Genomic DNA, 12738 nt, shown 5'->3' with positions numbered 1-12738 from the left:
AACTGAAAATTTTAAAACGGACTGTAAATGTCAAGGAATTTGAAATTGGAGGTTAAAAATGTAATTAGTATCCTCAGATTGATTTGTGGGAACAGTGCAAATGTATCAAGCAGAATATAGTATGGACAATGTGTGACTACAAATGAATTTAGAAAAGCTCCAACCTTCCTAATAAAGATACATTTTTTATTTATATTAGTTTGCAAATTCAATAAAGTGTGTTATTTATGTATGTTTGATGAATGCTTGTTTTTGTATTTTTTGTGTATTGCTTTGCTTTTCAAATCATCAACAGTGTTTAGGCTGGGGTCTCCAGCTTCCAGTATTGACTTAGTGGGGGGGTTCCCAGATTCCAATAATGAGTCAGTGGGGGTCCCCGGGTTCCAATAGGGATAAAATGTGGGTCCACAGGAGTAAAAAGGTTGGGAACCACTGCTGTAGGCAAATAAGAAGTGGATATAAAACTACCATCTTAAGTCATCCATTTTAACACTTGTGTCGTATTCATTGAGATGAAGATTCAGAGCTCCTGAGTTTGCCCTCATCCAGTCACTTTTTTTTTTATTTACATTCTAGTTCTTTTTCTAGTACTGTACTTATAAATGGGTGAGGAAACAAGTGCCCATGCAATACAAAAACAATTAGCCTGGATAAGCTACCAGCACATTTGAAAACCTAAGAGGTCCGCAGATGTCAGAAGTATGCGATAAAGAATAACAAAATTGGGAAAGCGCTTAGATCTCCCAGGTAAACAATTTGGAAAGCCAAACCAACATTATTTAGTGGGCGGGGTACGCAGTACACCACCGGGGTAGGGGCCGAGGGGATTTACTGTCAGACGGATGTCACATAAAGGCAGAAAACGTCGTCGCCGGTCCCCAGCGCACCACTACTTAGGACTGGTTAAGGGCTATGGTAAGGGTAAATAAAGCAAGGGTTGGCATTGTGCGCGCCACGGAGGCCCACCTTGCAGTTCTGAAGGATCTGGTCGCAGTACAGTGAGATCCTCTGGGTCACCGACAGTCGAACGTCGGACACGTAGACTGGGGGTAGCGGCAGCGCGTCCATGGGGGCCTGGGAAGGCTCGGCGGCACTTGCCTCCTCCCGGCCGTCCAGTTGCGGGGGAAGCAGCCGTCTACGGGCTTCAGCACCACGCGTTGCCGCACCCTTTAGGGGCCTAGGCGACGCTAGAACGGAGCGCACCGGTGAGGGCTGCATGACATCCTCAGGCCGCCGGTAGCGAACAGTCAGCAGTCTGGCATCACCTTCGTCGTGCTCAGGCGACGTCTTCGCGATCACTCCATCGCCTACGGAATTCGCCGCCATTTCTGCCTTGTGTCAACCGACACCACAGCCGCGACAGTTACTGTTTTGCGCAGGTGGGTCGGACCTGGCCAATCAGCAAGCTAGGCGCGTGCTCCGATTAGATGATTTGGCCCTCACGCAGACTGGAAGCGCGTGGGCTTTCCGTTACGCTATTGTAGACGGCACACGTGATCTCGTGCGAGGCCATCGCTTGAGTGCTTCACGCTGTGGGACCGGGGACAAAACCTGATGAGATCCACGGGATCCAGCAAAGTACATGGAGTGCCCCCACCACCCCTTGGGACTACTATCTGTCACTGTCCCCGAATGCTGTAACATCCTGTATGTTTTTAAACTCGTACAAATGAGAACTTTATAGTTCTTGCAAATTTGATGGATAAGAACTGAAATTGTAAACCTTCAAAAGTTTTTATAAGAAGGTGAGGAATACTTTTAACATATAAACTATGGCGATGCATGCCCAGTCAGGACAGGTACTGCCAGGGGCATAGTTAAATGTTTAGTGGCTTAGTTGAAAAGTTCATGTAGAGGGGCCTACCCGCCTACCTTTGCTGCACTATCAGCAAATCTGTATATTTTGAAAACCGACAATCAGTAAAATGCTTATATATTTCTTGCTTCTATGGACAAGCTCTGAAATTATAAATATTCAAAGTTTTAAAAAGAGGGCGAGAAACATTTAACAAATAAACTATGCTGATGTAGGGCCAGTCCGTACAGGTACTGCAAGAAAGGGGCATTTATGAACTTGGTTCTGCCCTGTCCAGTACCTAATTTGAGCTGTGGTTACTGGTGGAGCTCATTTTTGGGGGCTGGCAGTTATTTTTCTATATAAGACATTTATGAAAAGGAAAACTGTGGTGTTCCTAAGGACAAGCAGATGGCGGTGAGATTGAGGAGAAAGTTGTCCTTTTATTGAACAAACTGATGGCACATAACATCTCTCTAAGTGGAGGCTTCCAGGCAGAATCACTGATTTCCAGGCAGAATCACCAACTGACACTTATTCAAATCTTCACCAAGAACATCAGCCAGAACTCAAACGAGCATTCTATAATGAAAAGACCAGTCCCAATAGTGAGTGTACAACACACCACCTTCCCCATAGCCAAACCTAACTAAAGGTGCAATACTTTTGCAAAGTTTCCTAACAATAACTTCAAGGCAACATTAACCAAAAGCTAAACATAAAGAAAACTTTTTCTATGTACACAAAGCGAAGACTAAAATGGAAGATAAAATGATAAAAACAACTTAGATGAAAACATAACTAGGACCTACAGTCCAGGACTAGAATAACACAAAACCATTTAAAACGTTTTGGTTTAAAATACTTCCTTCTAGACCTGTCAGTCCCCTCAGGGCTCTGGCAGGAGGAATGGAAGGTATCTCCTGTAAAGAGTTTGCAGCCAAAGGGGACTTGTCAGAAAATGCACAACCCTCAATGGACAAATCACCTCCTTCAATACACTCATAAGTTCAACCTCTCATCGCGGGCATAGATGCACCAAACACCCTATCAACATACTCAGATGTTCCACCACACATTTCAGGAATAGATGCACACTCAACACCCCAGAAGAAAATAATGCCCTAAATGCCCTCGAGTATAAGGAATTCCTGAAACACAAATTCTAGACTGATCGGTCAGAACACTTCCTGCACCTGGCTTCTACAAATTAATTCACCCTTTCCCTCCATCTTTTGCTACACTCCTTTTGCTCCACCTCTTACCACTTCCACTTTAATAGAATGCCTTCAAACTGAAATAATACTTGTGTGAGGGTAGTATTTGGAAGAATTATTTCCAATACTAGAGACCTTCTGATTCTTTCCTTGTCCCCCACTTGAAAGTCAAGATTCTTTACACTTCTCATGCTATTGTACCTAAACTTAACTTTGGACTGCAGTTCTTCCACTGTCATTTTTACCTCACATGTATCAGGTTTAGCACTACTCACTCTCGTCTTTCCGAGAACCCAAGTGGGTAACAACATACTGGATGAAAATCTACCACATAACAAAACAAACCGGGTTATCCCTGTGGTTAGGTGGAGAGTGTTATGATAAATCCAAATTTTCTCCTTGAGAGCCTCCTGTACATTCACCCCTGATGTGATAGCCAACAGCAAGGTCTCCTTCAGCATATGATTCACTCTCTCTACCATTCCACTCCTTTGCGGGGTATGCAATACAGTAGTTAAATGCTTAACCCCAAACTTACTCAAAAATAAACACCCTTCAAATGTGATTTAACTTGAAAGCCATTATCTGTGACAAAAAATGCAAGGATACCCTCATTGTGAAACAGTGCTCTAAAAAACGCAATCATATTGTTCGTGTTGGGTTCCTTCATGAATTTCAAGATACCCATTTCAAGTGATTGTCCACAACCACTAAAGCAATCTTCGTGAGCTTGTGCATATAATGTATAGGCCCTATGAAATCCATGACAAGTTTATCTCATGACTGAGTAGAGAACTGCTCCGAATACACTGCAATGTTATACGTACAAACCATTTTATCCACATGATTGCACTGACTACATCCTCTCACAAACTCTTAGAGTCAATGCTTGACCACCAATGTTATTGCTTTAATTTCTTCTTAGTAGCTTTCGTTCCTACTTGGCTCTGGTGAGCCATTTGAGCCAATCTGCCGCTCCAATTTCCTGGAGGAATTAGCATATTACCTCTCAAAATCAATCCTCCTTCCACACATAATACCTTCTTAACCTTATAAAAAATATTAATTCCCTGTGGAACTGAACTTTCTCTGTGCCATCCTCAGCTAATGAATTCCTTCAGCATGCGTTTGACATTCATCATTTCCAGCAGTTTCTTTCTATTCCTTTTACAAAAGCACTTGACGAGCAACAATCACACCATCAATCAACCCAACATCTTGTTCAGTTTCCTCTCCAGAACTATGTTCCAACACTTCACCAGCGTGTTTCAGTGACAATGGGCACCTTGACAGGAAGTCAGCTCTACTATTTTTCCCTCAATCCGATATTTCTGACCCTGAACTTGTAATCATACTTTTTTGAAAGACATCTAACAAGCAGTGAACTGGCATTGCTGACACCTCTTCTCACCCGACAGGAACACCAAAGGTTTATGATCAGTGACCAAAGAAAATTCCCTAGCCCATAGGTAAGTGTAGGAAGCTGGCTCTGTATACACTATATCAAAATGAGATATAGGGGGTCATTCTGACCCTGGCGGTCAGTGTTAAAGCGGCGGCCAACCCGCCAACAGGCTGGCGGCCTAAAAATATGAATTCTGACCCTGGCGGGAACCGCCAACACAGGCCGCAGCTTTAACACTCCGACCGCCACGGCGGTACAAACAAACAGCGCAGCGGTCACCGCCAACAGGCAGGCGGCAGACAATGTACCGCCCACCCTATCACGACCCACCAATCCGCCACCTTTTCCGGGGCGGGAGCCCCGCCGATAAAAACACGGCGGAAACAGACATCTCCAATGGAAAACGCTTACCTCCACACACTCCACGCGGAATCGGAACAGCATGGAACCCGAACTCCACATCCTCCCAGCCATTGCCTTCCTGCTCTTCTTCCAGGATCACGAACCTCGCCACAGACGACAACGGTGAGTACTGCACCTACGACAGAGGAGGGGGGAGGAGGAAAGGTTACGGGCACACACATACGCCACACACCCACCCCCACCCTCACCCCCACCGAAATACCTACACACCTATGCAGATAAAAAAGTCAGAGTGACACCCCCACCCCCCCCAAAAACAAAGACAAAAGCCAATGAATGTAAAAGTAGAACCATATAATTGCAAAAATAAAGTATAGCGACCTTAGCAATATATGAAGAATGAATACACATCTAGAACTCTATCCATACAATCAGCAAAGGTCCGGCCCAGTCAATCAAAGTCCAAAAGTTCGTGGGCCAATGTGCAGCAACACATGGGCAAAGCCCACACACGAGATCCAGTCCATTGGAGAGAACACTGCTGGGGCATCACTAAAATAAAAAGACAGGCACCTCAGGGGGAAGGGAAGGGGGGGCACCTCAGCCACATGAGTCCACGACGCCAGATCCACGAAGGGCCTCCATGCCCACTGTGCCATCCTGGGGAGTGCAAAGCCACAGTCTCACAAGTCTCTACAGTGGGTGGATTGCCCACTGTGCCATCCTGGGGAGTGCAAAGCCACAGTCTCACAAGTCTCTACAGTGGGTGGGTTGCCCACTGTGCCATCCTGGGGAGTGCAAAGCCACAGTCTCACAAGTCTCTACAGTGGGTGGGTTGCCCACTGTGCCATCCTGGGGAGTGCAAAGCCACAGTCTCACAAGTCTCTACAGTGGGTGGGTTGCCCACTGTGCCATCCTGGGGAGTGCAAAGCCACAGTCTCACAAGTCTCTACAGTGGGTGGATTGCCCACTGTTACATCCTGGGGAGTGCAAAGCCACAGTCCATCAGGTGGATTACAGAGACCACTGGTCATGGAGGAGGCATGGTGGGCAGAGTGCGTCGTGAAGGCCTGCCCGACACAGAACCGGGACTGCCAATGGGCCAGCGGTGCTTGACAGGAAGGGCCCAGCGGAGCGGTGCTTGAGATGAAGGGCCCAGCGGAGCGGTGCTTGACAGGAAGGGCCCAGCGGAGCGGTGCTTGAGATGAAGGGCCCAGCGGAGCGGTGCTTGACAGGAAGGGCCCAGCGGAGCGGTGCTTGACAGGAAGGCCCCAGCGGAGCGGTGCTTGAGATGAAGGGCCCAGCGGAGCGGTGCTTGAGATGAAGGGCCCAGCGGAGCGGTGCTTGAGATGAAGGGCCCAGCGGAGCGGTGCTTGAGATGAAGGGCCCAGCGGAGCGGTGCTTGACAGGAAGGGCCCAGCGGAGCGGTGCTTGAGATGAAGGGCCCAGCGGAGCGGTGCTTGAGATGAAGGGCCCAGCGGAGCGGTGCTTGAGATGAAGGGCCCAGCGGAGCGGTGCTTGACAGGAAGGGCCCAGCGGAGCGGTGCTTGAGATGAAGGGCCCAGCGGAGCGGTGCTTGACAGGAAGGGCCCAGCGGAGCGGTGCTTGACAGGAAGGGCCCTGTTCAGCGGTTCTGGTCACGGCGGGGCCCTGTTCAGCGGTGCTTCTCACGGCGGGGCCCTGTTCAGCGGTGCTTCTCACGGCGGGGCCCTGTTCAGCGGTTCTGGTCACAGCGGGGCCCTGTTCAGCGGTGCTTCTCACGGCGGGGCCCTGTTCAGCGGTGCTCCTCACGGCGGGGCCCTGTTCAGCGGTGCTCCTCACGGCGGGGCCCTGTTCAGCGGTGCCTGTCTTGTGTTTCCAGTGAACCACACCTGGCCAATACTTGGCACTCACTCTGCATCGGACCTTTCCGTTACGGGGCCCTCCTGTGATGGAGTCCTGGGGCCCTGGCTCTCCTTCGATACCCCCGGAATGGGGCTGGTGGGGCCCTCATGGCCAGTTCGGCTGCTCCCTGCCTTTTGCTCCTTGCTTCCCTTGCCCTCCTTGGCAGACTGTCCGTGGCCCTTGGCTCCCTTACCCGATGTGGCAGGTGACGGTGCAAGGCTGCCCTCCTTGGGGGCAGGCGTATCAGGCCTGTCGCGCCTGCCCTTCAGTTTTTTGGTCCTCTTCCCAGGGGGGGGCTGGCTGTGCCTTTGCTGCTGGACGATGTCCCAGCCCAAGGAAAGGGCGGACTCCAAAAACCAGGCACGACGTTCTTTGGAGTTGCTGGGCTGGTGGTGGCTGAGGTGTTTGTGGAACTCTTACGTGAGGAAAAGAGGTCCACTTTTGAGAGGAAAAGTTTCTTGGGAGCCATGGGAAGGGTGGCTGGAGTGGGTATGGGAGTGGAGGAAGAGGATGTGGTTGTAGGAGAGTCAAGTGTGCTGTCTTTGGGTGCAGGTGCTTGGGCAGGAGGCTGACGTGAGGTGGATGGCTGTTGTTTGGGTGCCTGCCTGCGTTTGTGTGGTTGGGAAGCGGGGGTGACAGACACACCAGGAGAGGACACAGGGGACGTGTACATGGCAGTGGGGGTGGTGACTGCACGTGTGCGGACTGGTCTGGAGGGTGTGCTGGTGATGGGTGCAATGGCTGATGGTGGTGTGCTTGCAGGTGTGTGTGGAGACGTCACAGGGAGGGAGGAGGGAGACGAGGAGGTGGGGGACACAGAGGAGGTAGTGGCTGTTGGCATGTCTGCATCTGGATGTTGCTTGGGTGAATGCTTGTGTGTCCTGTGGTGCTTATGTCTGGATGACCTGCCCTTGGGTGTTGAGGTGTGTGCAGGCTGGTCTGTAGGTGTGGATGGGATAGGCAGAGGAACAGGGGAGTGGGACTGGGTGGAGGGAGTCAGAAGAGGGAGGCTGGAGACAGGGACAATCGCTGCCGTCAGTGCTGAGGCCAGAGCGTTGAACGATCGTTGATGGGCAGCCTGACCCGAATGAAGGCCCTCCAGGTATGCATTGCTTTGATGCACCTCCCTCTCCACACCCTGGATGGCATTCAAAAGGGTAGACTGCCCAACAATGATGGTCCTCAGGAGGTCAATGACCTCCTCACTGAGGGCAGCAGGGGTGACTGGGGCAGGGCCGGAGGTGCCTGGGGCGAAGGAGATGGCCGGCTTCCTGGCCTTGCGGGTACGGGCCGAAGGCCGAGGGGCTGCTGGGAGGGTGGAGCTGGTGCGCTGGGTGGCGGCTGTACCTGTAGGATCGGTGGGCACGGATTTTGCCGCCACCGCAAGGGAGCTCCCTTCCGAGGACGTGTCGGTGTCGCTGCCGTCTCCACGGGTCCCCGTGGTGGAGCCCCCCTCGCCCTCCGTCTCACTGGTCATGTCGGAGTCCGTTGCATGGCCCTCCGGGGCCATGTGAGATGCAGCCCCCTCTTGCGCCGATGCCACTTCTCCTCCGCCTGATGATGCTAATGCACACATTCACAGAAAAACAAAGAAAATGGGGGGGGTGGAAAACATAAAGACAAGTTGAGTGCATGCATTGGGGACACCGTTGGCGGAGAGGACAGACACAGAAGCCCCCTGCACTACGCTGCGCACTTGGGGTACACTACTCATTCAATGGGACATGCCCTACAAGCCTATGGGCGACAACTGCCCACACAGTATACACTGGCCCATGAATCGCGTTACTAGGCACCCTACAGAGGTGGGGGGCGGGGGCACAGGACCATACTTCACGGACGGGCCTATCCTACAGAAATCGCCTTGGCCTAGGGATACCCACAGCCCTCCTCCCCCACCCAGGCACCTCCACTGTGTGCAAAATAGCTGAATGTGCTGGTACTCACCCCCTTGTGTCTGCTGTGATGTCCTCAAGCGCCCATCTAAATCGGGGTAGGCCACCGCCAGGATCCGGGACATCAGGGGGGTCAAGGTACGACTGGCACCCCTCCTAGGTTGGGAGGCCATCCCCAGCAGAGCCTCCGCGGTCTTCCTGCTCCCGCGGCGGATGTCCTCCCACCTCTTGCGGCAGTGGGTGCCCCTTCTGGTGTGGACCCCCAGGGCCCGGACGTCCTTGGCGATGGCACGCCAAATGTCAATCTTCTGATGGGCGCTGACCTATGTGACATGTACAGGGGGGAAGAGAAACATCATCACTTTTCTGCATGCTCGATGTGAGTGGCCCCCCCTCCCCAACCTTGCCATGTGGCACATGCTCTCATCTGTCGTGCCATGCATTCGTCATTCGCTGCCCTCCCCTCCATCGTACATCCTCCCCACTCAGCCCAGGCATTGGGCACTATGCATTGCCCCCTGTGTACTCACCTGTTGGTCTGGAGGCCCGCAGAGTAGCGCATACTGGGGGAGGATCCCGTCCACGAGCTTCTCCAACTCCTCGGAACTGAAGGCGGGGGCCCTTTCCCCAGTCGCAGCAGCCATTGTCACTTCCAGACCGAGGTCACAGCAGCACTTGCAGTATAGGTCCTCTCCTGTGGATGCTCAGGTCTCGTGTGATCAAGCAGAGAGAAAATGGCGGTTACGGCCGCGGCGGTGCGTGCCGCGACCGCCGGCGCTCACCGCCATTGGCCCCTGAAACCCATAGGGTTCAATGTTGTCCAATGCGGCTTTGCGCCGCGGACTGCGACCGCCTACCGCCACGGTGTGCCACGCTTGCGCAATGACCTCACTTCACATTGTCACACTTCACAGGTCAGGCAGCCGCCATTTCAAGGGCCCACATGGCTTCATTCCTACTGCGTCACACATGGCTTCATTCCTACTGCGTCACACATGGCTAGGCCTTGCACCGACAATCATACTAGCCATTCAATCCCGAGAGATTCGTGTACTGGCCATGCTGTGGGCACTTACCTGTGGGTTGCTTGACTCTGTGCTCCATGTTGTCCTTCCTAGGCATCGTCCGCTGGGACTTGCGAGGAGACGGAGGAATCTTCCCGTGTACAGACCGCTGGTGGACCTGTCGACAATGGAAGAAAGACACGTCATACTCACCTACAGACTCAACCGTGCCACTATCCAGGAACTGTGTGCCCAGCTGGAGCCAGACCTGATGTCACCCATCCGGCAACCCACAGGGATTCCGCCTCTAGTGCAGGTGCTGTCAGTACTGCATTTTTTGGCAAGTGGATCATTTCAAACTACCGTGGCCATTTCATCTGGGATGTCTCAGCCTATGTTTTCAAAGGTGTTGTCTAGAGTGTTGTCTGCCCTGATGAAATACATGCGGAGCTACATCATTTTCCCTGAGGTGGGTGACTTGCCTACAGTGAAGGGTGATTTCTATGCCCTTGGACACATTCCCAATATCATTGGTGCCATTGATGGTACCCATGTGGCTTTGGTTCCCCCAAAAGACGATGAGCTGGTGTACAGGAACCGTAAAAATTATCATTCGATGAATGTCCAGGTGGTCTGTTTGGCTGACCAGTACATCTCCCATTTAAATGCCAAGTTCCCAGGGTCAGTGCATGACGCGTACATCATGCGAAATAGCAGCATCCCTTATGTGATGGAACAGCTACAGAGACACCGTGGGTGGCTAATTGGTGACTCTGGTTACCCAAACCTGCCTTGGCTATTGACACCAGTGAGGAATCCCAGGACCAGGGCAGAGGAACGGTACAATGAGGCCCATGGGCGGACTAGGAGGGTGATTGAGCGGACCTTCGGCCTCCTGAAGGCCAGGTTTAGGTGCCTGCATATGACTGGTGGATCCCTAATGTACTCACCAAGGAAGGTGTGTCATATCATCGTGGCCTGCTGCATGCTTCACAACCTGGCTTTGCGACGCCAGGTGCCTTTCCTGCAGGAGGATGGTCCAGATGGTGGTGGTGTGGCCGCTGTGGAGCCTGCGGAGAGTGAAGAGGAGGAAGACGAAGAGGACGACACAGACAACAGGGACAGAGTGATACTGCAGTATTTCCAGTGACACACAGGTAATAATCTACTCCAGCATTGTATTATATCTGTAACTGTTGTGGCTCTCTACTGTCTGACCTTTCACCCCAATGTATGGTAACTTAGTTGTGTATATCACTTCCTATTTCAGTGATCTGATCCCCACGGAGTGGCCTCTGTTTTTTTTCCCTATGGACTACCGCTGTGTGACACTGGTATGTTGTCATCACAATGTAACTAGAAATGTTTTGTTGGTTATATCGAATACATTTGGTATAAATAAATAGATAGCAGAATCCAGTTGGTTAATGTGCAATAATTGTGTTTATTGAAGTTTTAAAATAGGTGTATAGTTCAAACAGGGTGATGGTGGAGGCATGTCCATGGCAGTGTCCAGACTGTCGTTCCTACAGGTCCATTGTCCATATGCCTGTGGAAGGTGGAGCAGGGGCAGTTCAAGGTTGGACAGGGCAAACAAGTGGGACAGTGGGATGACATCCGGGGGTTTCCGTGCATGGCGGGGGTCTTGACATCCTACTCTGTCTTCTTCCTCGCTATCAGGCCTTTCTTGCGGGGTGGTTCTTGTTCTGCAGGGGGTGGGGTCCGGGAGGGCCGTTGCTGTTGTGTCGGGGCCTCCTGACCACTAGCGCCGGCGGAGGTGGTGGGCTGTTCTTCCTCCATGCTAGTGGCAGGGGCCCTTTGGGGTGCCACATGGTCCCGCAATGTGGTGACAATCTGGTTGAGTGCCACCACGATTGTACCCATTGCGGAACTGATGGTGCGCAGTTCTTCCCGGAACCCCATGTACTGGCCCTCCTGCATGGCCTGGATCTCCTGGAACCTGGCCAGGACCGTCGCCATCGTCTCTTGGGAGTGGTGGTACGCTCCCATGATGGTGGTGAGGGCCTCTTGGACAGTGGGTTCCCTAGGCCTGTCCTCCCTCTGTCGCACAGCAGCCCTCCCAGTGCCTCTTTGTTCCTGGGCCTCTGTCCCCTGGACGGTGTGCCCACTACCAGTGCCCCCAGGTCCCTGTTGTTGTTGGGGTTGTGGGTTACCCTGGGTGCCCTGTACTGGTAGACACACCGCTGCTTGACCTGTCCTGGAGACAGAAGCATGGGCCCGCTGGGTGGGTGCTGTGCTGGTGTTTCCTGAGGGGGGTAGGTCTGCTGTGGCCTGGGGCTGACTGAGGGTAACCGACTGTCCAGAGGTCCCCGATGGTCCGGGCTGGTCATCAGGTTCTAGGTCGACAGAGCTGCTGTCATCACTGGGGGCCTGTTCTGGGGGTGGGATGGACAAATCTGGACCCTCCTGGCCGGTGTGTTGGCGTTCGGGCCCTGCAGGGGTAAAAGGATATGGTTATTGATTTTGTGTGTGCCGTGGCGTGCGATTTGTGGGTGCCCTTGTCCCCCAGTGCTGGCAGTCCCATGTGGGAGGAGTTGTGAGGGTGGTTTGTGGGGGGGGTGGGTATGTGCAGTGGTCATGCTTAGGTGATGGGTGTCCATGGTTTGTGTTGGCATTCAGGGGTTTGGGTTGGGTTGGGTGGGTTGTGCTGGTGAGATATTAACAGGGAGTATGTGTGCTGGGGGGTTAGGGGTGAGGGTGGGGGTGTGGGTTGGCATGCTGGTGGTTAGGGGGGGGGTGAAGTAGTTGAGATTAGACTTACCAGAGTCCATTCCTCCGCCTACTCCAGTGAGGCCCTCAGGATGCAGGATGTTCAAGACCTCTTGCTCCCATGCTGTGAATTCGGGTGGAGTGGGTGGGGGTCCGCCGCCAGTCTTCTGCACAGCGATGTTGTATCTTGACACCATCGACCGCACCTTCCCCCGTAGGTCGTTCCAGCGCTTTAGGATGTCTTCCCGATTTCTGGGATGCTGTCCCACAGCGTTGACCCTGTCGACGATCCTTTGCCATAGCTCCGCCTTCCTGGCTATTGTGGTGTGCTGCACCTGTGTGCCGGAGAGCTGGGGCTCTACCCTGATTATTTCCTCCACCATGACCCTGAGTTCTTGGTCCGTGAACCTGGGGTGTCTTTGGGGTGCCGTGGGGTGGTGTGGAT

At 52.6% G+C, this 12738-nt stretch overlaps 1 protein-coding gene across 1 annotated transcript in view; it reads right to left on the bottom strand.

Annotated features, from left to right (window-relative positions):
• The window catches only part of SHCBP1L (SHC binding and spindle associated 1 like), a 1202144-nt gene extending 1200736 nt beyond the window's left edge, over positions 1–1408 (bottom strand). Inside the window, exon 1 of the mRNA XM_069233348.1 lies at positions 967–1408. Coding sequence (XP_069089449.1) covers positions 967–1326 — 360 coding nt within the window. The 5' untranslated portion in view covers positions 1327–1408. The remainder of the gene's footprint in view (positions 1–966) is intronic.
• Between the last annotated feature and the right edge of the window lie 11330 nt (positions 1409–12738).

Source organism: Pleurodeles waltl, chromosome 4_2 (genome assembly GCF_031143425.1).
Source record: "Pleurodeles waltl isolate 20211129_DDA chromosome 4_2, aPleWal1.hap1.20221129, whole genome shotgun sequence".
Classification (NCBI taxonomy): domain Eukaryota; kingdom Metazoa; phylum Chordata; class Amphibia; order Caudata; family Salamandridae; genus Pleurodeles; species Pleurodeles waltl.
This window is presented reverse-complemented; position numbering and strand designations above follow the sequence as displayed.